Source organism: Haemaphysalis longicornis, unplaced genomic scaffold, assembly GCF_048455015.1.
Source record: "Haemaphysalis longicornis isolate Haplotype H1 unplaced genomic scaffold, Haemaphysalis longicornis Haplotype H1 scaffold_1, whole genome shotgun sequence".
NCBI lineage: Eukaryota > Metazoa > Arthropoda > Arachnida > Ixodida > Ixodidae > Haemaphysalis > Haemaphysalis longicornis.
The window spans coordinates 469,177,413-469,203,544 of NW_027526203.1; the positions used below are offsets into that span (position 1 = coordinate 469,177,413).

The following is a 26,132-nucleotide window of genomic DNA, read 5'->3' on the forward strand; positions in this document are numbered from 1 at the left end:
AAGCGGGTACGTTCGCAGTTAATGCAGGCCGTTGCCCCCCCATCTAAATCTGCCCCTCGAGAGGTGACCCACCTGCTGTTTATTCTCTGCATCACATTGATGCAAGTGCATTTCCTTTCCTGAGCAAGGATGTTCCATGATGCTTGCTTCCTACCCTCAAGGGTTGCACCCACAGCACTTCTTTCAATTAAACATGTGTGCCTGGCCAAGTATACTGGCTCAATATGTACTATTATGAGCAATATGAAAGGGAACACAGGAACGCGTGGCAAACAGCCTCGAAACAGACTCGGAGCGATACGCGGATGGCGCTGCGAAAATGAAAGGGAGAAGGAGGGCGCTCTTCCACTAACTGTTGGCACTCCCACCCCGACGGGATTTCTACAAAGCAGCAGCTTACGTCATTTCGCCGATAATATGGTATCGTCCGACAGCCGATAAGACGCACGGCGGGAATGGGAACAGTTGTTAGAACAGCGTCCCCCTTTCCACTTTGTTTCCGACGGCGGCCGCTGCGTATCACGCATATCTGGTTCTGAGGGTATTTTCTATGCGTTCCCGTGTTCCCTTTCATATTGCTCATAATAGTACATGGAGCTCACATGGTACTGAATACATCACAAACAAAACTAGGCAACAAAGCCAGCCCCTCCTGTGCTTGCTTGTGCAGATTGCTACCGCAAACTTGGGCTACATTAATGCAGCCCCAAGTTCTCCTTTTCCTGGAAATTTAGACAAGACAATAGCACGAGCTGTCCTTGTCTTTGGAGAAAGGCAGCAAATATAGGAACTGTTTATGGCATTTTTTTGCCCCTACCATGTAAAACAGATTGGACTTGAAAATATGGGCTTCAAATATACAGCTAAAACACACCTTGAGGGTGATGTTCTTCAATAGAGTGTCTTCAAGAACTGCTTGAAGCTTCTGGTTGATTTCCAGTGACAGCTCCAAGGTCATGGTTGTGTCCACAGCGTGGCTGTTGTATACTGATGCCATGATGCCTCCCTTTTTGGAGATCTCAGCCTGACCATTGAGAAGAGACGGAGAGAAGAGCAGAGCAATTAACTCCACGCTAGTGGCAACATTTGCACAGTGCGTCCTTAGAACCTCAGCAATTACCTTTTGCTTTTTCCCTAGCGACTGCTTGCAAATAAGGGTGAGAAATATGGGTCAGAGAGCACACTGCACCGTTCAAAAGCCCACAAACGAGAGCCCACCTTGTTGCAATCCATGCTGGTGGGAACCAGTGCCCCAGCTTCTTCCCTGGTTATGTAGTTCTGAATTATTCTGCACAAAGCAACACAAGGCAATCAGTCAACACAAGCTGTAGTGCTACATAGCTTGAAGGCTGTGCTGTGTAAACAAATGAGTCAGGTACCGGGAGGCATCCAAAGTGATGTGATGGTCACACGAGCACAGAAGTTTAAGTGATGCATTGTACACCAGACCTGGTGCACAAGGCCAGCATGCAGCAGCACTACAATTGGCCCCACGAGCTTTAGCAGGCACAAAGATAAAATTGCCCAATTAGTGCTACATCACTGCCTCGTGGACCATGCTGCGGTGCTTGGGTGGCCTGCAGAAGAGCCCGTCAAAAGCCACAGGTGCTTGCCCAAGACATGTCCTCGTATCAGCACACTGGCATAGTGCCTTGGGCACGGCATTGCTAAGTAATGCAAGCTTTTCATTTCATGGCCACCGAAACAACCAAGAACAGCCAGGGCACAACATTCCTTCACTATTAGCCATAACTAGGGTTGGATTCCACCAATGAGTCACTGCCCTCTTCAGGGAGAGAAAGAGGAAAGGAAAAAAAAAAAAAAAAAAGGCACATGTGCCACTTGTTTAGCTCATTGGTAGTCATAACCTGCTTACACGAGCTGAACCTGAAGAAAAGACAGTTTCTAACTGGACGGTTTCTTGGTGCATCACACCAGCAAACACACAGACGTTTTTCAGCTATTAGCAGAATCAGTGAGAAGATGCTCAACCACAAGGTCATTTGCAATGCACTTAACTACATAACCCCCCTGTTTCCCTCACTGTGTCAGTTGCACAATATCTCTGTCCCACAACAACACCAGGTGAAAACGACCAGTGTACTTTGGAAAATCGGTCACACAAACTAGGCATTTAAAGCCCCTTTGAAGGTGGCAAAGACAGAGCAAGTTTTTTAAATTTCCAGGTGGATGTGGTTGGAAACCAAATGTACAACTTGGCGTATACTAGCAGGAGCATGCTAAACCAATGTTCACCGCAGCAAGCTTAACTGCAATATCACACATGACTGAGGCAAAACTTGGGTTCAGTCTCTAAGCATCATCAATACACACTATCCTCAAGCATGAATCAAGCCAATATTTCACCTCAACTGTCCAAACCTGGTGAAATTTGTGTTCGCGTTTCATTGATGTATTTTTGAAAATGTGATCAACCAAACATTAGCCCCCTTTGCTGCTGCTCAGAATAAAATAAACAACAATGAAGAAGAATTAATTTTGCATAATTTCAAATACCACAACCATTCATTAAAGGGGCCATAAAGACAAAATACAAGTGTCATTCATTAAAAATAGTGTTGGTTCAATAACAATGACGTTTATTGCAAGCTTCAACTAAACAATATAGATAGGAAAACAGATGAAGCAGTGGTGAACCCCCAGCCACTTTCTCGCCGGGCTTTTAAACTGTCACAGGATCTTGTTTGCGCAATTGGTGGCCACCAATTAAAGCCACCACTCCAAGAAACTTGACTGTGCGATTGTAGCAGTAACTCTAGTCCCGTTTGACCATACCCCTCGCGTGCTAACGCGCACGTTTAGTGTACCTTCTGTTGCATCACTGCTGATGTCACCATAGCACGAAATTCCAAGGTTTTTAAATATTTCTTGTGTTTTTCTAGTAAAAAAAAAAACATCTTTCGTGGCTGGGATGGGGCTGAGTGAGTTACCACAGGCATGCTCTTTCAAATCAAACAAGGCTGCATTTTGTCTTCATGGCCCCTTCATGATGAGGATTGGAGCTGTTTTTTCAGAGCAGAGTTTGGGCGACTCACTTGGACTTCTTTTTCATCTCAAGCAGCAGCTGCTTGATGTGCTCCTCAAGAAAGTCGATCTTGTCGTTGCGCCTGGCAAGGTTCTTCTGCAGCCGCACAATGCGCTCCACGAGCATCTGCTTGTCCAGCTCGAGCTGTGCGGGTGCCACCGCCGCATGCTCGGGCGATCCGTGGCTGCTGGCGCCGGAGGGGCTCCCCTGGGCACGGCACACACGCTGCCCTCAGTCAGCTGCACAGGCCCCATTCGACACAGCACAGAGGACAGTGCAGGACTGCCTCTTTCCCATTTGTTATTTGCATCTGCAGGAGGCTGCGCTCCCTGTTGATAGCAGGATGCAGCCACAAACACTACATGAATGCGCTAACATGCTCTGCACTTTGCTGCACTTATATCTCTGCAATACAATGGCAGCTGCTGGAGATGGACTCGAGTGTTTTCTATGGGACAGTGCACCTATCATGGATTTTCAGCCACTAATTCACCGGCCTTTGATCAATTATTCAATTGGTTAACTGGATCAATATGTCCACTGGTAAACTTACCGGGAAAGATACGAGCTAAAACAGAGCCAAAACGTGGCCCGCAGTGTTCCTGTGCATCTTGCAGAAATTGTTCCCAGTAGATTAAAGCCAGCAATGAAATAAAGTAGTGGAAGCTTTCATGAGGTCTATTTGTTGCATTACTTTATCCCTTTTTCCCTAAGATATTTTTATACTCAGGTGATAAACTATGATTTGAGTTATTAAGAAGACAGCCATTTGCTTAATTAACCATGATCTGACTGTTACCTTTTGCCTGTCGAACTTGGCCCTTGGTTTGAACAAAGGCAATGAAGTTGGTCTAAATACTGTTCCTTTTTAAAAAAAGAGTAGCGGTTCTAGTTTAATCTCTACAGCCAAATAGTTCCCATCTTTCGTGGCATAAGAAACCGAAACTATGTACACTGAAGAAACACGCCGGCCGCCCACAGGACAAAGCACAAGCAAACACACCATTCCTTTGATGGGCGTCATTCATGGCAACGCCCCACTACAAACTCCCCAGCCTGCTCAATGTCCTTTGCGCTTTGCTGGCACTGTCCATCAGTGCAACGTGGCTTCCAAAAGGTGAGGCCAGGCATGCGCCAATACCTCAAATTCTCCACAGAGGCTGAAAGTGCAGCTCAAACGACTTTGATGTTTTCCACTGAAACCAGTGACCACAACTGCATATAGTACAAAAATTTATTTAGTGAATTTTAGTTAACTGAACACATTCCCACAGTGCACTTGGTTAAAACAATCTGCGCATAACTGCGGACCCGCCTCTGTAGAAGTTGCTTAAAGGGACACTGAAGTCAAAATACAAGCTGCTCTAGATCGATAGATTAGCTCACCAAGAACACAAATATACAACTATTACGTGTAGCTCTTTTTAAAACAAGGTAAAAAAAAATAGCGGAGATTTGAAGACAGGTGCCGCCGCCACTGGCTATAACGCGCAAATTGCAGCGGAAGTGCTTAAGGGGGCACATGGGTCTTTGATCAAAAACTTTATTTTTGCAGTTATGATGATGAAAATTGGGGGGCACATGTAGTTTCTCATTCTGATTGTAGATATCAAATTTGTTTTTGAGTAAAATGATTATATTCAAATTTATGTGGATTTTTAAATTCAATTTTTTGACAGCCTTTCTAAAAAAACTGCTGAAGGGATGCAGCTAAACAGGGACCCAGTGAACTGTGCACAAATCAAAGAGTACAATAAGACTAACATTATCGTTCTATCTGGTCTGTAGCAGAAGTTAGGACCATTTGAAGTTTGGGCCTGGAAGGCAAAACCGGTTTTTCTGGTTGCCACCTTCCAGGCCCAAACTTCAAATGGTCCTAACTTCTGCTACAGACCAGATAGAACGATAATGTTAGTCTTATTGCACTCTTTGATTTGTGCACAGTTCACTGGGTCCCTGTTTAGCTGCATCCCTTCAGCAGTTTTTTTAGAAAGGCTGTCAAAAAATTGAATTTAAAAATCCACATAAATTTGAATATAATCATTTTACTCAAAAACAAATTTGATATCTACAATCAGAATGAGAAACTACATGTGCCCCCCAATTTTCATCATCATAACTGCAAAAATAAAGTTTTTGATCAAAGACCCATGTGCCCCCTTAAATTGTCTGGCATGAGTAACGTCTTTCCTGGCTGCCGTGGGATGGTACTACTTGTCCATACCTGGGGCGGCGTACCGCTGTTCGAGGATGCGCGTGAGCTACGCACGAGCGGTTGGTTCGATGCCAACATTCGCGGAGCCTCAAAAGGACAATATGTTTTTCTTCAACAAAGTGTTAATACTGATTGTGGGTCCGGTGAAGGGACGTTTTGCTTAGTGGTCTGGAGTTGCAAAGGACATGGGATTTCGGCAAAGCACGACTGATTTGACTGAAACTCGCCAAACTGCTCGGTACGTGGTAGCATTGTATTTGGTTGCTTCAATGCTGCTATACATCACCACTGCCTCGCTTGCTTCCGGTTTATCGTGTCACAAACATCGGCTGCAGTCGCTGTTTGTATCACATTTGATCAGCGTTTGATTAGCGATTTCTCAGCAATTAAGGCATCTTTCAGCACCGCATCAATGCTAAAATAGCTATGGCAGGGTCAGCCTTTCCTTTGAAACCAACTTTCTGGTTGCCTTCAGTGTCCCTTTAAAGAGAGCCACCCCCTACGACACCGCACTCATGATGTGCTTGACCTAAGAGTCAGAGCTACAAATATAAATAAACAGCCCCGCATAAATATTTCAAACAGAGCCGACAAAAAAATTGCACTCACAACACAGCTTCGTGTGGAGCCATTCAGCGCATTCGTAGTGGCAGCATGCAACAGTGATTCCTTTGGCTAGCAGAGAACAGGAGAAGGCAAGCAGGAATTAAAAAAAAACTCATTTTGGCAAGCTCAGGCAAGCCATGCAGCACACAAGTATACTTGCGTAAACTTATCTGCTCTAGTTAACGGGGCACTAAAGCGTAAAAAGTTAGTGTCGTGAATACAAATAGGTGTACCACCTGCAGCAGCAGCAGCAGCCGAGGATATGTTAGAAACATGGAAAAGGACATCACTGCCCCATACATTTTTTCGCACTATCATCTGCTACATTGGAAACTGTGAACAGAAAAATAAGGTTGTTGTAGCTTGTCTAAGCATCGTCCTAATGTGGGCTCGTAAGAAAAAAGGGGACATTTCGGGTAGAGACATACATGTAAATGAAAAATGAAACGTGTCAGAAAACTTCAGCAGGTCACATATTAAAAAGGTAAGTGTCAGCTAGTAAGCGTGATAAAAGCCAAGTATTTGAAAAAAAAAAAAAAATTGAGGCTTAAAGGAGTAGTGACACGAAATTGCAAAGCTGAGGTAACTATGCAAAAGGCTTCCTTTGCATATGGAGAGGAGATATCTTCCACCAAGTTCCAACTGTAACTGTTCAGTGTAACACATTTTAAATCCACTGCAATCTTTGTGTGCACGAGAAATCTCGGCATGGATACCCTTTCGCAATCAGCATCAGCACGACACCACCTGCTCCTCCTGGCCCCAAACTGTTGACGTGAGGGCCCCGTGATGGGGCCGACAGGCTGTCTGCGGTTGGCGCGCACTGCTCTGGTGTGTGTATCACATCAGGGTAGTGGGACTGGTGTCATGCTGCCCGGGGATTGCTGAGATGGCGGAGACCACGGCTGGTCTGGGTGCACGTGCGGATTTGTTTAGTTGAAACCGAAACTGACACAAATAAACGATGCTGTAAATAATTATTTACGCTGCGACCAACCATCTAATGTGCCATTCTATGATTAGTGGGCTGGTAGGCACCCATAACAGCGAAAAAAAGAAAAAGAAAATGGTCAGTACTCCTTTAAATTAACGAGGAGAGCAATATATGGCCAATGAATCATGCCACAGTGGACAATAGACTACTCTGGTATTCATAATGCGTGCAGGGCTCTGGTGTGCGTGGACTCCATCAGAAAAATTGCAGCCCTGGCTGGCAGTCATGCTAACTGCAGGGTACCATAGTCATTGTGGCATGTGCTAGATAAATTAACCCTTACCCTTACACTATTAATGAAACCGTAATGTGAGTGGAGGTCACGCCAAATGCCCTGATGCCCCTTGTGCCTAGCTGGGCATTCCACTACATGCTGATGCTTGCTAAGAGGCTTAAGCAATTCAACTGATGTTTGCAAACACAACTTGCTCACGTGTACCACAACAGGATCGCTCAATGTTTGTCACTGGTTTTACAAGAACAAAGTTATGCAAATTCACTCTGCTGGGGCTAAACACTGAATGGCAAATAGCAACTTTCCCAGGTTAGGACTGTCGCCAAGGCCACATTAGTACCCGTGATGTTCCGCACACAGTAGAAAAACTTCCATTTCTAGGCAGAGAAATTCCCTATTTTTAGCAATTTTCCCCCGCAGGTTTCTTAAGAATTCCCTGCAAATTTCCCAGCATTCTCTTTTTGCAGCTAATAGACCTCTCCATGGATGATTCCCATTCAGTTTTGGGCATTAGCTAGTGCCACTTATGTATACTTTACGTAGCCTTCCGGGCGCAGACGCCGTTCGAGAATCGGAGTTTCAGCAGGCAATAAATTTCACTACACCTACCGCTCCGCAGCATTTGACTATACATTTCTTGTTTTGTACCAAACAGCCTGCTTATTTCGCATTTTAAAGCTCTAGTTTAAAACTTCCCGTATGAAGAACAACGAGACATTGTTGGGTAATTGAGGTCATTTTAGCTTAGCCCGGGTCTGCTGGCGCCATCTCTTGTTGACAGCACGTGGACTAAGGCGAGCCCAAAATACTTATTTGTGTACTGCACAGGAGTACATGAAAACAGGCTTCAACCCTTCAGCCTCCGCCGCCTCACGCTTTACTAGCTTTTTCTTGATTGAATACTCCTTTTTTTAATTCTCCCTCTTGCTTCATGAATTGGATTGGAAGCAGTCTTGGACGCTTAGCACGAGGTCACGGGTTCGATTCGGGTTCGATGGAGGCGAAAAGCAAAAACGCCTGTGCGTACGAGATTTCGGCGCACGTTAAAGATCCCCAGATGGTCAAAATTAATCCGGAGCCCTCCACTACGGCGTGCCTCATCGCCTGCGTTGCGTCGGTGCGTTAAACCCTACAATCAATCAAACAGTCTTGGATGCTTTTGGCTTGCAGGAACACGACTTCAGATATTTTAACACAAATCCGACGAAGCGTTAAAAAAGAAAATAAATGATGCAGGGTTTGGTGTACTTACATTATTTTTCCTTTTTATTCTGGTGAATCCTAAAATTCCCTCCATCTAATAAAGAATCCCTTTTTCCCTTTTGGCCAAAATTACAGCCAAAAATTCCCCGAAAAAGGGAAAATTCCCCGCACGGAACATCACTGATTAGTACTGCTTTAGAAATGCAACCTCTAGGGCAGAGTTTATTTTCAGCAGACACTCTAAAACGTCGGTTCCTGCCTAAATAGTAATAATAATAATAATAATAATAATAATAATAATAATAATAACAATAATAATACCAATTTTACAACGTTTCCTAGCGTGCCCAAAAATTGCCAGCTAATTGTCCAAAATGATTAAGAATCATCATGAAACAAATAGGGGGGAAACACAAAAACTCAATGGACAAGTAAAACAATGTTACGTGAATAAACTGTGTCGTGAAATACATATTCCATATAATGATGCAGACAGTGAAAAGTAAATGCAACAAGAAGTGTTAGCAAGGTGGGTAAAAGCATGCCATTTGCATGAGCCAAAGTCATAACGCACGCACAGGTAGTACGCTCAGAGATTGATTGTAAACTACTCGTACTCTGTGGAACCTCAGAAGGGTGTTGCGGCGAGATTCTGTCAGGACATACGAGCTTGATTGGGATGCTGAAGTGAGCTCTAAACATTGCCTAATAGTTGCGTCAAGGTTGATTTTAGAGCGGGCAGATCATGTTCTGAGTTGGTCATTTTACGCACATTCTTTCGCGCACACACACACACATACACACAAAGAAAACATGCCTTCTAAACTGCTTCAAATGCACTCCAAACAGCGGGAAGAAGACTCCCCCAAGCAGACGTTAAAACTGCGCAGAAACACATTGGATTATTTTGCTTGTACCATCTCAGTTGCAAGCAGCTAAACTAGCGTGTCGCAAGATGCCCACCTTTGCCATGTTCTCACTGCTACTTTTCTGACCCTGCACGCTTAGAACAGAGCATGATAGTGCATTGCCCCAAGGGCGTTAAATCATCTGCATTTTACGTTGCTGCAATCAGTGCCCACTTGCCATATGCAGAACAAAAAGGATCGAGCCGACACATGGTGAAAGATCAGAAATGTGCCTTTGTCACTAGTTCACAATGACCACAAATAGCTTCATAACTACTCATACTAATCATAATAAATATTCCCATGGTTCATTGTTGCCATTACAGATGAAAGTTGGATTTATTTCAGCTGCTTTTGGATCGTCTGTTGTCTGCTATGCAAGATTACCCAGCTTTCTGAAATCAGGCTCACATCACAATTCGTCGTTCATGTTTATTGGTTTGTTCTTGTTTTTCTTGTATTATCCTGTGCTTGTAACATGCCATTATGAGATCATTCACTGCAGACGAACAGGCCGCCTTTTCGTCTGCAGTGAAAAATCTCATAATGGCATGTCACAGGCACAGACACAAACGTACACAATAGAAGTAGAACGAGAACCAAATACGAAAAAAAAAGTTGCAAGTCTGGTTTTGGAAAGCTGGGTAACCTGGCACAGCAGACGAGAGATGATTTATTTTCTGAACAAGCTGCCAAGTGCCTCCTTTTTGTTCTTGGTGTTAAACAAAATAGACCACAAAATGCGACTTTCGTGTAAAGTTTGAGCGCAAATGGAGCAGTGGTTCGCACAGAATTTTTTAAAAGATGCCCATTTATCGATGTAACACCCTGCACATGAACAAAAGAGAAAATGGAACGGCACCCTCACTCACTGGCACGCTGGGTCTGCCTGCATTGACAAAGGTGACCGTTGGGTGGTTGCTGGCCCCCTGGCTGGGACCGGAGCCCAGGGTCTCGAGAGACGCCGTTGAGCTGGTGCGTGAGCCAAGGCTCAGTGGCAGCCCTCCCCCTTGCCTTGGGCTGCCCTGCGCTGCCTCGGGCGGCTGCGGCTGCTGCTGCAGCTGCTGCTCAAGCCGCTTCTTGGTCAGCTGCAGCTCCCGTGACAGCTCCTGTGGATGGCGGCCCAGCCCCACAAAAAAGGCACGCTCAAATGCCCTACCTGCTACAGGCACCTTTTACAGCACGGCTGGTGAGAGGGCTGCATTAAAGGGACACTGAAGTGATTTGTAAACACTGCGGGATTACGAGTGCAAATTGTAGTCCGGAGTCCATAGGCCATGCTTCGACCACTCTGAGCGCGTTTACGCGAATTTATTTAGTAGAAAAAGCAATTCGAAAATGCTGTCCTCCTCTCTGCACCCTCGCCCATTTTTTGTGGCGTTTTCGTGTGATGTCACGAGGAGACGAGCTGGCAATTGGCTGCGCTACTGCACGGTTCGCCGACCTTCCGATCGAGTCAGTCGGCCCAGCGTTTAGACCGCCGGCCGCCGACAGGTCGTCGCAATTCGCTCGCTCAATTGAAACTAAGCCACAACACGTTCGTGAATAGGAGAATGTGCCTTTCTTTACTTTGTTAGTTTGTACACTGTATCAAGCTCCGAGTCCTGGTCGCTCCACACAAGCGCTGCACAAGTGCACATGGGACGCTTCGCTGACTTTACGCTAGTAGAAAAATCTAAGGCCACTTGAAGGCGGGAGAAGAGTCAACGAAGTCAATATTGGTACTAAGGAAATAAAATCAACTGAAACTTTTACCGTACAGCGCAAAACTAGGGAGCAGGAAGCACTTTTTTGCGCTGGGTGAACAAGCACAGCGGTCAGCAGCACGACCGCACATCTGCGAAAGCTTTTCCGTCAAAGAAATGCAATTGCTAGACGTGAGATATTGTGGAAGTTTGGGGGACGCTTACTGCACGGGCGCTATACGACAAATAGTCACCTAAAGTACTTGAAGTGATAAAACTAAATAAAAGTGTAAAATGGTTATACATTATATACCTTATATATCCATCCTTGGCAGAGCTGGCTCGTGGCCGAGTGGTCTGAGGCGCTAGGCTATTGTTTTGCAAGTCGCAAGTTCGAATCGCTGAGAGTACAACTTTTTTTTTTTTTTTTTTTTTTTTGCAAGTTGATTTTTTCGTTTTCGGCCGATGTTTTCTTAACTGAGTTCACCATTTTTGAGCCGTAACGTTCACTGCTCCACGAGCGAGTTCGCAGAATGCACGCAGACTGCCACTGACACGCTAGCGAGTTCTCGTTAGCGTGCTGTTGCCACAAGCACCGACTGCTTGGGGGCAGTGGGCACAGGCCTGAATCAGCACACCCTTGGCCTGGTGTGAACACGCTTTTTACGATACAGGCATGAGTGAGGCAAGCTCCGAATATGCGGGAAAAGCGCATGGCATTTGAGCGTCTGCGGTGACGCGGAGGGCGTTCATCCACTGCGAAGGCCTCGGCTAGTGATTTCTACGATTCCAAGCCGTCCTGGGAGGCTTATCTCAGGCGTTTTACAGCCGAAAACATGGCAGAAGCGCGGTACGGCGACTACTGAGATATCGAGAATGCCCATCCAACGATGCCGTCGGATGTCAATCATGTTGTTTTACAGAACCGAAACCGAAACTTGTTTGAATGCTAACCTTGGACATCGTCCCATCACGGTGCCATCTCCTCCCGACGTCACAGCCTTTAGTTGGTGCGGCCACCACAGACCGCACATGCTAGTTTTTCTTCTTTCCCACTTTATAGAATAATTAACGACTTACCAACCGGATAAACGATGAAAAGTGTGGTAATTTGAGCCAGTCTACGCAGTGCAAGCAAAACCGGGAGCTTGACAAATTCACTTCAGTGTCCCTTTAAATACGTATCTGTGAAAGCCTGAGTAAAGGTATGCAATAAGACAGATGCATATTTCCAATGCCTTCATGAACCAAAGAAACACGCACTTAGCTTCCAAATGGGTCAATTAAATCTTTCGCTACTGCACCTATTCAAAATCGATCAATTTGATCGATACTTTGGGAGCGCCTTTTCATAACGTTCCAGGCATTGCTCGAACAAGTAAAGCTGTTCAGAGTTAGATCAGAAAATGGCCTTTCAAAATTAGTTTTGTTTTCATTTTTGCAACGGAAACGTGATTTTTGACACGCTTTTGAATCATCTGGGTGTGGAAAAGGGGCGTGGTCATCGCGCGTCACGGCTACCAATGAAGAATGCGTGCCACTCGTAATTACTCTGCACCAGCGTTTGTTGTTTGCTATCAGGGCGTGAATGATGAACCAGCAAATGATTTTCAATCGTCAGGTTCGCGCTCTGACAGTAATAATCCTAGAAATCGGCTGGAAATATCAAACAGTGTCTGGTTGCAAAGCTACTTTATGATTTTAGGCAGTTTTATTGCCTTTGTGCACGTTGTTCTAAGTTCTGTGGTAGTTCTACTTACCCCAGGACCATTCGCGAACAGTTTACAACAGTTTCGGTTTCGTTTCTGCATCGTGAAATTAATATTTAGCGCTACTACGCAGTTACCCAACATCAAGGCTATACTTCCATGGCTCCTGGAGCGTCCGTGACCGATTCTCGAACAAAGCACGCCGCTCCTGATTTCCCCCCACCCTAAACTGATTTCTGTGATAAGAACTTCAGATGCAAGTCAAAAGATAACACCCAGTCACCAGACATGTGTTCCGCCGAGGACAGCGCTTCAAACCGGCCTTACACTGCCAGCTGTTCGCTTTCCAGTTTCGTTTCCATGCGAGGGTATATGGGTGTCTAATGTTGCTGCTTTGTTGAACTGTCTATTCGGACGATAAGTTTTAGTACTGTTTCATTTGAAAACTGCTAGGTGGCGCTGCAATAGAGGAGGCTCGTTGTGCTGATCTTTTTTATCGTGCAACTGCTACTCGGCCAAAGATCGCAGGGCACGATTCTAGCGCATCGTACCTCATTTTTGCGAGCAAGGCTACCACTGCTAGTAAGAAGATGATGATAAAGCTCAGCTTTATGTTTTGAGAGATAACTGACCGTGAACGTCAACAAGCATCAACCACGGCGTTCCGTTTTCCGCATCGCGTGCTTGTCCCAAATATTGTACTCGCTGTAAATGCAAAGTCAGTCATTGACAAGATGTTTTTACGTTACGTGGGGGCAAATTGGTGCCTCTGATAATGTCAAACCGCCAGATTTATTCAAGGGAACCACCTGAAATTGCACATTGTGAATTGGAGGATGGGCTTCACCGCATGACACGAGCACTGTGCGTGCTAACATTTTTGTTTATATCTGACAAACTGTTCCGCGCAAGTCGACATTTTTTCTAGGGCGTGTTTTTGAAATGTTTCCCTACAAAATGTATATTCTAATTTTTTTCTCCTACCGGTGGTTTGATATACACAACTCCTTTTTTATCATTTTTTTTCGACAACTTGACAAAAATTTCGATTTTGATATTTTTTTCACAACTATGATATATAAAAACATTTAAAAAACTGGTGTTATTGGAAAGGCCGTTAAATAATCTGCATTTTGCGTTCCTGTTTTTAGTGCCTAACCAATTTTTTTAGCAGAAAAAAAAATGTTTTCTTGGACCCCTAAAAATTGGTCAATTTTTCGGCGGTAGCGAAAGAGTTAATAAGGCTCTGCTGCTGCTAGCTTTTAACATTTCAGGAAAGGGAGAAAAAACGTAAAATGACCTCTTGTTGTCTATAGCAGTGCCCTGTCCCTATTGCCCATCCCTGTGGGAAAATTTTTTTTTCAAGAGCATACTGAAGCAGCATGAAAAACAAAAATCACAGCGAAAAAAAAAAAAAAAAAAAGAGACACGTCAGCGCTGGAAACACGCAACAGTCTTTCCTTTAACTATATGATTTACCCGCCGTGGTGGCTCAGTGGCTAAGGCGTTGCGCTGCTGAGCACGAGGTCGCGGGTTCGATTCCCGGCCGCGGTGGCCGCTTTTCTGATGGAGGCGAAAAGCAAAAACGCCCGTGTGTACGAGATTTCGGCGCACGATAAAGATCCCCAGGTGGTCAAAATTAATCCGGAGCCCTCCACTACGGCGCGCCTCATCGCCTGCGTTGCGTCGGCGCGTTAAACCCCACAATCAATCAATTAACTATATGATTTGCTTTTTACACTGCTTCAGTATGCTGAACCTGTACCACAGTGGAAGATATACTTTTAGGTGGGGATACAGTGGGCCAAAAAGCTGTCAAATTGTTGGCGGTGCCACGCGCAGACCCTCGATTGTAAGGTCATCTGGAGGCAGATCTCGTAACTTCACAGTGTCCTAGACTTTCGTGGCTTCACCGACGACTGTCCGGAGCCAGGTGAATCGCAGGCACCAGCGGCATGTGTTTAAAGCAACATTGTTTGTGTAAGCTCACAATGCAAGTTCACACAACGCAATTTTAATGCATGATTTTACTGCGCTGTTAAAACATCTGTGAGAGTGTGGGCATCATAAGTTCAATTAGACCCGTGCCGAAGCTCTTCTGAACATTGGGTACCACCAGTGACTTCGACAAAATTGCTTCGTCTCCGCTACTTCGTGCGTGAACTTGCCCAAGTTGTGCAACGCCATTTACGACGAAGAAACATCAGCATACTTGGTGCTAGTTTAATCCATTCCAGCAATTCGGCTGCCTTCCTTCTATTTCGAGGCGCTAGCTGTTCCGGCAGAGGACGCTTCCTTTTTGCCACTGCTGGTACTGAGTAGCTGGGGTGTTGTAGCCAACGGTAAAATCAATGGCACTGCATCGTTTGCAAGTGCGCACCTCTTTGATTTTCAGTAGTACTTCCCTTCCAAGCTCCGAAAAGTACCATGTACCATTTCACACAACCGAATCTCAGAGATATGCCGACTGCGAGTAGCATCACTGTCTTCAGGCGATTGCTGCAGAGCACGCATTAATTCGTTTAAGGCCACAGGGAACGTTAAATAATATTTTGTTTTCTTGTCAGCTGTGCGTACCGGCATTGCAGCCCTCTATAAAGCATTTCAACCCCATTTTTTTATTGCGCAAGCATGAAATCTCACTTGCGTGAGATTTCACATCCACCTCAGTTTAGTGTTTTATATATTCTTTTAATTGTTACCGACTCAAGACGACTGGTTATGAAAGCTGCCAGATCCAAACACCCCCGAGTGGCTGGCACTCCGGCAGCTTCTTTTCTCTCGCGCTGGAGGGCGCTGCAGCCAACGGTCTCAGCAGCGTCTGTTTGGCGACTTTATTAGAACAACGAGCAAACATTTGTTTTGTAAGCTGTGCCCTCACCTAAAAGTATATTTTACACTGTGACCTGTACCAAAAAGTCCAGTTGTCGGCATTATTGTTAAGAGCACATCCTATGGCAAAACCAAAAGTTTACATTTTGAATGGTTAGGAATCCACAGGACGATAATTAATGTGAAAAAAAAAAAAAAGTTTTTTGTTTGATTGAAAATAAGTGAACATGACAAAATGAAGCCACCCCACACAGAAACTTACTTAGCCATTACAGGTGCAAGTTCATGCCTGAAGTGCACCCCTGTGCACGCGCGCACACACACGTGCACATATGCACACGCACACGTACAGAATTAGGCATATGCAAATATTCATTTCTTTCTACATCATTTGATTCTTGTTTTGGTCAGAGTTTCAGTACTCGAAGTTTCATAGCACTTCACACTAACAAGTACAGTCGACAAACGATTATTCGAACCCTTAAGACTGCAAAAATGTCCGAAAAAGCAAATGTTCCCCCAAAACGCTCAATGTCGTGGTGCCAAGAAACAGTCTAAATAATCAAGCATATCTGAAAAATTAGGTGTCTGAAAAATTGGTCATCAACTGTACTAAAAGTTAAAGGGGCCCTGAAAGGTATCTTGAGCACACTAAATGAACTAGCGCAATCGTAAGGTTAGGCGGTCAATGTCATCTGTGCCAAGTACAGTTAAACCTCGATGCAACGAACTTCAATGTAACAAAACCCTCGATATAACGAACCACGCAATTTTCTGTAACTTGAAGTGTATGTACAGCATGTATTTTCACCCTCTGGGTTACGAAGTCATGTTTGCAGGAATTTCAATGCAACGAAGTTTCATAGAGAACCAGGCATGAAATTTAAGTTGTAGAGGCAGATTTTGGGAGATGAAGCTCTGAAATGGGGTCTCAATAAAACGCGAACGGCGACACGAGCCGCCCAATGCCGCGGATGCAGCGAGCCACGGAGTCTGTGAGCGAGCCCCTGCCTACAAACTGCGTGGTGTGCATACACGGCTGGCACACTGTTTCTGTTTCTGTCAGAGCTTAATCGTTTACGCGAGCATCAGCATAAACTGCATGAGCGTTTTCTCCTTGCAAAAATGCAAAACACGCCCCGCAAGCCACAGGCGCGCTGACGCAGCCGCGAAGGCCACCCACACGATGTGGGTAGCTCCAGCGACCGCTTCTAACCGCTCACTGAAACGCAACTCGAGGGGAAAATGAGAGGGCCACGCGAGAAAAAAAGCGGATAACGTGGGCGAAATTTTCACTGTAAAATGTCATACGCGCCGCTTACGAAAACACCCATCAAGTATCCTTGGCGATGGTAAGCCTAATCGCTCTGGTGGGGACGCCGCCGCCGCAAGCCGCCGCTTTGCCCTTCGTTCAAGTTCGCTCATGCTTGTTGGGTTTCATCGTTCCAGCACGCATTTGTGAAATTTTAGGCGCCTTGCGCACGCGTATTTATTTTTCACACCGCGTCCGCGATTGTGTGCCGGAGGCGGCTTCTGCCTCAGCCAGGAAGTGACTCGCGCTGCGCGCGGCAGTGGGAGGAGCCTGACCAGTTTCGCCGATGGGGAGGCGCGCACCCTATGGCGGGAGCTTCGAAGCGCTCGGGGATGCCGGTTGGCACCGCCAGAGACGATTAGGCTTACCACCGCAGAGGATATTTGATGGGTGCTTTCGTAAGCGGCGCGTATGACGTTTTACAGTGAAAATTTCACCCACATTATCCGCTTTTTTTCTCGCGTGGCCCTCTCATTTGCCCCTCGAGTTGCGTTTCAGCGAGTGGTTAGAAGCGGTCGCTGGAGCTACCCACATCGCACGGGTGGTCTCCGCGGCGGCGTCAGCGCGCCTCTGGCTTGTGGGGCATGTTTTCGCGGGGAGAATACGCTCCATGCGGTTCACGCTGATGCCTGCGTAGACGGTTAAGCTCCGATAGAAGCAGAAACAGTGCACCAGCCGTGTATGCGCGCCATGTTTTCGTTTGCAGGAAATGCTTCACGGGATGAACACTTGATTATAACCACGAATTTCAATGTAGCGAAATTTCAATGTAACGAAGTAAATTACGAATTTTACCGACTTTGTTACATTGAGGTTTAACTGTATAACAGTTTTACGTGCAGTGGAAAGCTCACACTTTCGTGTCAACGTTTGTGGCCGCATTCCCACCCTTTCCTGTGTGTTTTTGGGTTCTGCCATCTTCCCGCATGTACATCATATATTCTCCCATGTGCGTCCCGAAGCAGAAATCTTGCAATTGGACGGCTTTTTCTCTCACTTCCGGCGAAGAGGAGCGTCGTCTGCTCAGCGTCGACGGGTCGCGGCGGCGCCTTTGGTTAATTAGTGCTTCCTGCAGCACGCTTATTGCTATCTTGTTCGTCCATATTTATCTTTTTTACTCTGTTACCACGCTTCTCGTTAAGGCGCGTTGGCTCGGCCGACACGACAATGACACAACGATGACGCCAACTTCGAAGTTGGCAGACCGCCTTGTCACACGAACACGTCGGCCGATCGAAAGTCCGCGTGGTGTGACTGCCTCACTGACCGAAGATGCCGACAACGCCAATCGGCCGAATGGTCGTCAGCAATCAATCGAGAAGCGAAACTGGGCCTGGCAACATTCATGCCATAATGAATGCGGATCTGGCCTGTTAGTTCCTAGAGTGAAATAAACATAGTAAGATGCATGATGGTATCATGCCAAAGGATGGCAAGGTGCATGAAACATAGTCAGCACATTCTTCCCCGAAGAGAAGTTGGGAGGGACGATGAGTTATGGACGCAACGGCTGCTGCAGGCATGAGTTACCAACCTAGAGCGCATGCCTCTTCGACAGGTCTTTCACTGCCACCCAGGGAACTCGACTGCAGTGCACCAAACTGGTATTGCGTGTACAGGGTAACGGCAAAGCACTTCGCGGTCAGGTTGAAGAAGTTGTTGGCTATAGAAGCCTTCGGAATTCCTTGCAGCATTTTGAGGCCAATACTGTGCAACAAAACTGACATAAGGGTGAAGGCGACACAGTCCAGATATTCTGGAGCGCATTGTGTGCATGTTCCTGCATTGGCAAATCTGAAGAAGAAGATCCTACTAGTGACTGACGAAGGTTCCCAACCACCCAGAGCGCTCAGCTTGCGTCTGCAATTGGTGTGATCCAGCGGAGTTGTGCCACAATAAATGGCGTGAGACTTTCTCAATTAGACAGCATTGGCAAGTCTGAAGACAGTTTGATAAACTTAATGACACAGAAGACGAAGTAAGCCAAGCTCGCGGACTTTCTTCATGCCACATAAAGTGTAGTGGTCGTTGCACTGAGTTTCAAATTTTCCTGCTTTGAGGAACAAATCAGTAACCTACTGCTTGTCACTATCTTAGAAAGCTCTGTGTAGTGTGGAGTCATTGAGATAGACATATTTTATATCCTGAATTACCGATATATCCGCGATTGACTGCATCTACTCCGTATTTACTTCAAAGGCACTATTCACACATTCCTTTTACATGCACACACACGCGCACGTACATGCATGCACACGCACGCAGGTGTCCCTTAAAGTTCCTAAAAAATTGGGATTAGCCACACACACGCACGCACACTTTCGCTCTCTCAGAAAGAGGCCATACCTCCAGAGGCCATACCTTGATGCTTGAAATATGTCGTCTCTTCATCACCCTTTGCTCATTTTCAGCATCCTCAACTTGTGTGGTCAACTTTTCAACTACACAAGAAACAGCAGAGAGAAAGATTCAAGCGTCAACAGATCACACGGCACAAAAGTGTTTTAACAGTGAAGCTGTTCTTGGCCGAGGCTTTCAAGGGACAAAATGTGATAATGCAGTTGCAGCAATGTGGAGAGGGAGAGAGCAAATGCCAAGCACACATGCAGCAAGTTGGAAGAACCACTGAACGAGACGCTTATATGGGCAAAGATTTTCTGAACTATTAAATTTTGGTGGCAATGTTTATACTTGTCAACATTTTTGACCAAAAAGAAAACATTAGGCATATCTGATGCAAGACATCAATACACAAGTGATTTTTGCGATAGCAAATAAAAAAATACGCTGTGAAAAAACAAAAAGCACTCGCAGCCCCCCTCATGGCAGTGTTCCAAGGTCAGAAGTAACAAAAGGTTTCAGTACATGGTGCAGGCAGTGGAACACGGCAAAAATGAATTGATGCAAACGGAAATAGATCTGCTAGCTTTGAGAAGTTCTATAAAGCTTAGCCTTGCTGGCGGGTGCAAAAGAACATAACATGTACCAAAAAGAACTAATTTGTTAATTAATTTATTTATTTTCATAAGTGCCCACAAACAACATAATGCCTTCTGCGCGGTGCACAGAAGAAACAAAGGAAAGGAGAGGAAAGGAAGATGTGTACAATAGAGAAAGAAGAGCATAAGAAAAGAAAATAACATCAATGGAACAAACATTACATGGCTGACTCACACATGATTCTACAACACAAAAGAACACACTCAGGCTTTCGATGCATTTTTAACAGCTTGGACAAAAGTGCTGTAACAGTAAAAAGGTACTCAGATCAGTCTCAAGCGAGTTGTAAAGGAGTTGATTTCTCTGAATAGGACTTTTATGATTGACAGCAAGATAAAATACTGGCAAGAAACGGCATCGTGTGGGGACATGAAAATTGATGGCAGTTAGCAAATCAGCAGAGTCAACAGCCCCATGCATGTTGCCGATCACATAATGAGAAAAACTGGGGCCATGAAACAGAGTCCAGCTAGGCTTCTTTACTTCGAGGGTGTTGACCAGGCCCTGCTGGGTGCGACATTATTAGTTGAAAAGTGCCAAACCAGCAGAGTAGACACGAGCGCAAGCAAGGGGCACTAAACAGGACAGGCAGTGCACTTACAACTGTGAGCTTACAAAACAAAACAATTAGAGAATTTGCATTTCTGTCATAAAAAAATGGCCCTGTTTGGCAGGGTTTTGTGGGCACTGGCGCATGCATCGCACAGCCCTCGAAAACAAAATTCCCCCGTTAAACACAGCTGCAAGTCCTGCATCTGTCCCGTATAGTGCCCTTTGTTTGTACTTGTGTTTTCAAAACTTTCAAATTTAGTAGCCAACCGTTTTTTCAGACTCCGAAAATTCGGACTTTCTCGATGAATTGCCAGTTGTCCCATAGGAGTAATGACACACGCATTTTTCAGGCCGCTCTTTTATTCGGACTATTTTTCGTCCGCCTCCAGGTCCAAAAATTCGGTCGGCTACTGTAAGGCCATCTGATCGAAGCCGAACCAAATATTGTATTCGATATACAAAAGTTTAGAATGTTTGCACAGCCTTACTGGATACATTTTTCAGATATATAGTAACATTATTTTATTTTAATTTTTAACATGACGCCATAAGGATGTAGTTTTTTACTTTGGAAGAGGGAAGCATATAATAAGGGGATGCAGTGAGCATGCTCTGTTATAATACAATTCACTGGTAAGCCCAGCTGATAAAATAAACAGTTTACGTTTGTCCCCACGTTTCCCACTCATCCAGAATGGGAAACATGGGACAAGGATTGACGAGGATGGCAAAAGCTACTTACTAGTCTTGGCCTTTTCAGCTAGCTTGCGAGCTAGTAGCTGCGTTTCCTGTAGCCGCTGCTTTTGCTCAAACTCAAGGCTGGATGCCTGCATAAAGAGTGAGTTCCTGGGCTCAAGCCATGCATGATTACCGTCGCACAATATGTCAACAACATAGCTTGAGCTGCGCTGAAGGATTTTTTAATGGAGCGTACAGTAAAATTAAGCACAAAGATAAATTCCATAACATCATACAAGGGCTGAAAAATATATACAGGCTGCCTCATATTATGACTTTTTTGTAAATTAAACTTTTTAATTTAGACTTTTGGTTTACTTAAACAGGTATTTCGGCACAATGAGATATGTTTGCATGCAAAAGCAAATAAGAATGATTCAAGCACTCAGAAATTACTTTGAAATCCAAAGCTCTTGGAAATTACTAGGAGAAATTAGATAGTTCAGGGTAGACCTTCTGCCTGGAAGTATGGCCATTTGATGGGCCCTGTTAGAGGCTAATTAGATTATGCTTATCAGCACATGCTGCTGATAGCCAGTGAAGCACATGCAAACATGCATTGCGAACTTGTCAAGCATGGGTGCAGTCTTTGTGCATGTGTTTTGTTATGCAGCACTGTACATAGGTTCTTTTTTTAATAAGCTTCTCTCATTTTGATCCCCTTCAAGTTCAAATTACCAAGCTTCTACAGTACAAACAAAGCATGTGAGAGGCACGGGCAGCCTTCGATCTGCGTGTGGCTATATACTACAGATGTCAATTAAAGTGGCCAGAAACATACAACAGGTATGCCTCTCATGGTGGCTATGCTGTTGGGTGATGAGAAGAAACGACATCAGAGTGAGCAGTGAAAAGATTAGGGCACCATGTGCGCGTAATCATGCTCTTTACTCTCCTCTCCCAAAAGCTGCCCAAGCAGACACAACCCCCGACACAGCTGATGGCAAATCTCACACTGGATGATAGCAAAGTTTGAATAGCCAAACAGCCTGAAAAACTGAGCTAAAAAAAAGAGAGAGAGAGAGAGAGAGAGACACCCGCACCATGTAGAAGGGGCTTTACACGTATGCTTGCACTCCTGCTCGGCCCTTCCTTGCGACGCTAAATGCTGCTTGTGTAGAAAGTGCATAAATAAACATGCAGACTTCAATCCTCCAGGTGCATGGCATCAAACGTTTCAGGCAGTTACGAGAGGGAAAAAAACGGCCACGTATCTGCTCACTTTGTTGCAAATGTCGGCAAAAGACTACAGTCGTCTGGCGCCCCTGCCAAGTAAATGTCTCCCTTCTGTTTCCCGCTCCGCTCTCATGCTCATCCTCTCCCGCATCGCTCCTCTGAAGATAGGTAAACACGCAAGCGGTTTGTTCAAGTCAATTTAAATTTACTGTGTTCCACTGCTCTATGCCGAATGCCTTAATGCCAATGCTGCAGTACAGCCGAGAAGCGCGTGAATCGAAGCACCCTACTTATACTCCGCGCATTCCAAGCGGAACGTGAAAACTACCAGTGGAACCTTTCGTCAGTGTTGCCATTTGATTTTTAAAAATGTCACCAGGGAAACCGCGGGCGATTGCTGTTGTATTTTTCTGAATGCATCTTTCATTAAATCAATCATTTGTATATTTTTAATAAAGAAAACACTGCAAATATCACTTATGTATTGATGTCTTGCCCCAGATATATGCAATATTTTGTTCTGCCTCAACAATGTTGACAAGTATGAACACTGTCACTGGAATTAGCCATTATGTTTGGCTGTGGGTATATAAGACTATTGCGCAGCATGTTTCTCTTTGGCCGGGTGGCTGAATCGAGGGGCAGGCAGACAGACGGATAGGCAGACCAAAATTTTCGAGTTCAAGTAGCCCAAGAAAAGCCATTGTCTTTAAAAAAAAATCGGCATAAAAAAGGTCGATGACTGTATCACAAAAGTTTAGGTACAGCCTGGCTGTTTTAACAGAAGTTGTTCGTGAGATCACCGGTGTATGTTCCGAACAGTTTGTAGGAGAATGCAACTGAGTATGAAGATCATCTGAAGAACTGGAAATTTTGCTAAGAGCGAAATCCCACAAGCAAGAAAGGCTCGCACAAATACCCAAAGATGGTGCGTGTGTGATAAAGGCATTGTTTTTGGAAACAGTTAATAAACCTAACAATGGTCAAAACCAGCCAGCATTTCACACTGTGCCATATTAAAGCAAAAACATAATAAACCAAGAGAGGGAGTAGCATTACTAAGCACTGGTTAAAGGGGGCAAAAAGTCATGCGATGCTACACAGCATTGCACCATGCGATGCTACACGTGCAGGTTGGTGCGATACAGACCGGCATCTCACCAATGATATCTTGCAGGTGAGTAGACGGAGGTAATGCAAAAAGTACCAACAATTTAGGTGCGAAGATCCAAAATAACTGATTGTACACAGGCTTTTAGCTTGACAGTAGAGACTAAACGAGCGGCACACAGGTTAGGAAATAACAGCAATGACTTGAAGTGCACTGTCCACTCTTCAGCTATTCACTACGAACAGAATATTTCAAGGCTCTCAAACAAAGTTACTTCAAGGACTGTCTCCAGTGCACTCACTACTTTGTCCCACAGATAAAGCTACTTCACCACGCACTACATACTTCCTTTACCATGCTATGTGCTTGCACAAGCTTGAAACTGAACTTTCAGCAGACATACTGCTCTCCTATAAAGGCTGCCGTACGAGGAATCGCTGTGCAAAACCAGGCTATATTTACGAAAGAAGTAGAGTGAGATAAGCAGGGGAGCTTGTTCTCACCAAATCTCTGTTCTGTTTCTTGAGCTGTGCAATTTCCTGGGTCAGCTTGCCATTCTGCTCCTCCAGGTTCTGGGCCTATGAGTCCAAAAAGAAAAAATGAAATTAAAAGTGGCACCCAAACGTGAAAGCTATAGACAAACGCTACTCACTAATCAAAAGTGGCACTAAACGTGAAAGCTATAGACAACCACTACTCACTAATATCCATCTGCATCTCCTCAGTCCAGTACAGACTGCGTGAGAAGCTTGATGCCAACTGGAACAGAGGCCCCTCCCTTTCCTCGGGCTTTTGTGCCGTAATAGGGGCTGCTCACTGTAGATGCCGCAGCGCCTTTTGATTTTAAAAAGCATGCACACATCCAAATCTCCAATAAACGGTTGTACATTCTCTCATTGCAGCCACGGTGGCAGCAAGTTCTACGGCACTGTAGGGGACACAGCTAGGTATAAATGCCTTGTATCTCCTTCACAGTGAACTACACATAAGATATACTGAATTCCCCTCCCCCCACCCCCCCACCCCCTAACCCCTGCTGCCAATATACTCGCCGCTTCTTGCGATTTTGGTGGTAGGCATCGTCACAGTGCAACATGGCAGCAATCAAAGCCAGCAGCACTGTCTCAACACCACCTTTCTTACAATTCGGGATGACAGAGAGGAGCTTCTGAAGAGCATTTATCTCTTTGGCCGTAGGACAACAAAACAAAATGGTTGCACTTATTTTTTTGCCCACTGACAACATAACTGTGCTTCCAGATTTGGCTGATATCTTGCTTTTTGGTGTATGTACTAGAAGGTTATCCTAGTGACCACAGCCTCTGACGCACATTGTTTTCTGTTTTTTCTCCACACGTTATAGCCAAAAACGTTTTTGTAAGAGTGAAACAGAACCAATTCTTATTGCAGCGACACCATAAAGTAAAAGGGTGCTATGCTTTGCTGCTCCAGTTTTGTTTTCCTGTGCACCGGTGACATTCACCGGAGAGGTAGCAGGTAATGTTAGTGCACTTCTAAAGTTGCAACATATGCGGTGTGCAAAGCAAAACCTGCAGTATCATTCATCATGGGTTTGGGGCTGTATTTAACGCCCCTTTATTTAGAAATTATCACAACAATGGCAAATTCCCAATAAAATTCAGTGAGCAAGGTTTACCTACACCAAACCTTTGGATATACTATATACTATCAAACTAATCGCAGCACACCTCACAGTTAATTCTAAACAGATTCGAATGTGGGCATGCTTCAATGCACCAGTCCCCTGTCACATTTGCAGTTATGGAGTGCCATGCTGTGCTTGCTCCTGCTGCCACAAGTGCTGAAACTGAACAACTGCCTAGCACATAATGTCTTCATTCCAAAGATATCATCGAGTCTCAACTTCTTTCCACAATGTGCACAGTCGCAAAACAGAAGGAAGGCCAGGTCTGGAGGGCCTATTCCCAGAACGTATGTATAGCACACTGGATAGACAATGCAAATGGTCTGCATAACATGTTTCCTATGACGACCTCTACAAAACATCTACTCAACAAGGGCTGATCCCCGCCGTGCAACGGAATCTAACAAAGCTGTTGAAAAGCTTCATTTCAAGTCAAAAGCTTCCGCAATTCTAACGAAACTGCCTCACCTACCTAAGTGCCGAGGAGCCCATCAGGCCACATGCTAGCGAGCTATGCAGGAGTTCAAATAGAGCAGGGTCCTCTCACACCATCAAAAACAAGAGTTTCCACCTCAAACTCATCTGTTTTGTACCCAAAGTACAAAACCTCCTTTGCAAATATTTGAAAATAAACTGTTGTCTCAAGATTCCAGCCTACAGCGAAATGATGGGAGTTTTTCTCAGAAACTGGAATAACAACAGTACTGCAGGATCGTCCCAGAAAGTCTTGTGCATGCCCAAGCGATAGCACTGCCTCGCAAGAGGACATTCCAAGCTCGCCTTGAGTTCGAGAAGGCTGTGCTCCGACTGCAGCTGGACGCTCTTAGTGGTGAGGCGCTCGGTGAACTCCAGCAACTCGCCTTCCTTGAGATGGCAGGCCTCCATGTCAGCCTGCATCTCGGCTGCCGACTGCCGCAGACGCTCCACCTCCTGCTGCGAGGCAGCCACTTTCTCCCGCTCCCTGCACACAGTCCGTTGGCCAGCCAACCACCCTCTAACCAACCTTCCAGCGCATCAACCAGTCACTCGACCAGCCAACCCATAATCAATCAATGTATCAGTCAATGACAAAGTACACAATGAATTCTTCAATGGCGCTCCCAATCACTCAATTCAAAGAATAAAAATCCATTAGCTGACTCTC

The 26,132-nt window shown here is 45.2% G+C and overlaps 1 protein-coding gene across 6 annotated transcripts in view; it reads right to left on the reverse strand.

Moving 5' to 3' along the window:
• The window catches only part of Golgin104 (coiled-coil domain-containing protein 186), a 56,172-nt gene that overhangs the window by 10,629 nt on the left and 19,411 nt on the right, over positions 1–26,132 (reverse strand). For 2 of the 6 annotated variants that reach the window (XM_077688141.1, XM_077688142.1), the window contains 10 exons: positions 25,769–25,949; positions 23,826–23,900; positions 21,040–21,124; positions 19,092–19,186; positions 10,080–10,316; positions 5,871–5,936; positions 3,057–3,253; positions 1,219–1,288; positions 1,121–1,141; positions 875–1,024 (listed from right to left, as the gene is read on the reverse strand). In XM_077688141.1, the coding sequence (XP_077544267.1) occupies positions 875–1,024; positions 1,121–1,141; positions 1,219–1,288; positions 3,057–3,253; positions 5,871–5,936; positions 10,080–10,316; positions 19,092–19,186; positions 21,040–21,124; positions 23,826–23,900; positions 25,769–25,949 (1,177 nt within the window). The remainder of the gene's footprint in view (positions 1–874; positions 1,025–1,120; positions 1,142–1,218; positions 1,289–3,056; positions 3,254–5,870; positions 5,937–10,079; positions 10,317–19,091; positions 19,187–21,039; positions 21,125–23,825; positions 23,901–25,768; positions 25,950–26,132) is intronic. The other 4 variants (XM_077688143.1, XM_077688146.1, XM_077688145.1 and 1 more) reach the window with 4 other exon arrangements.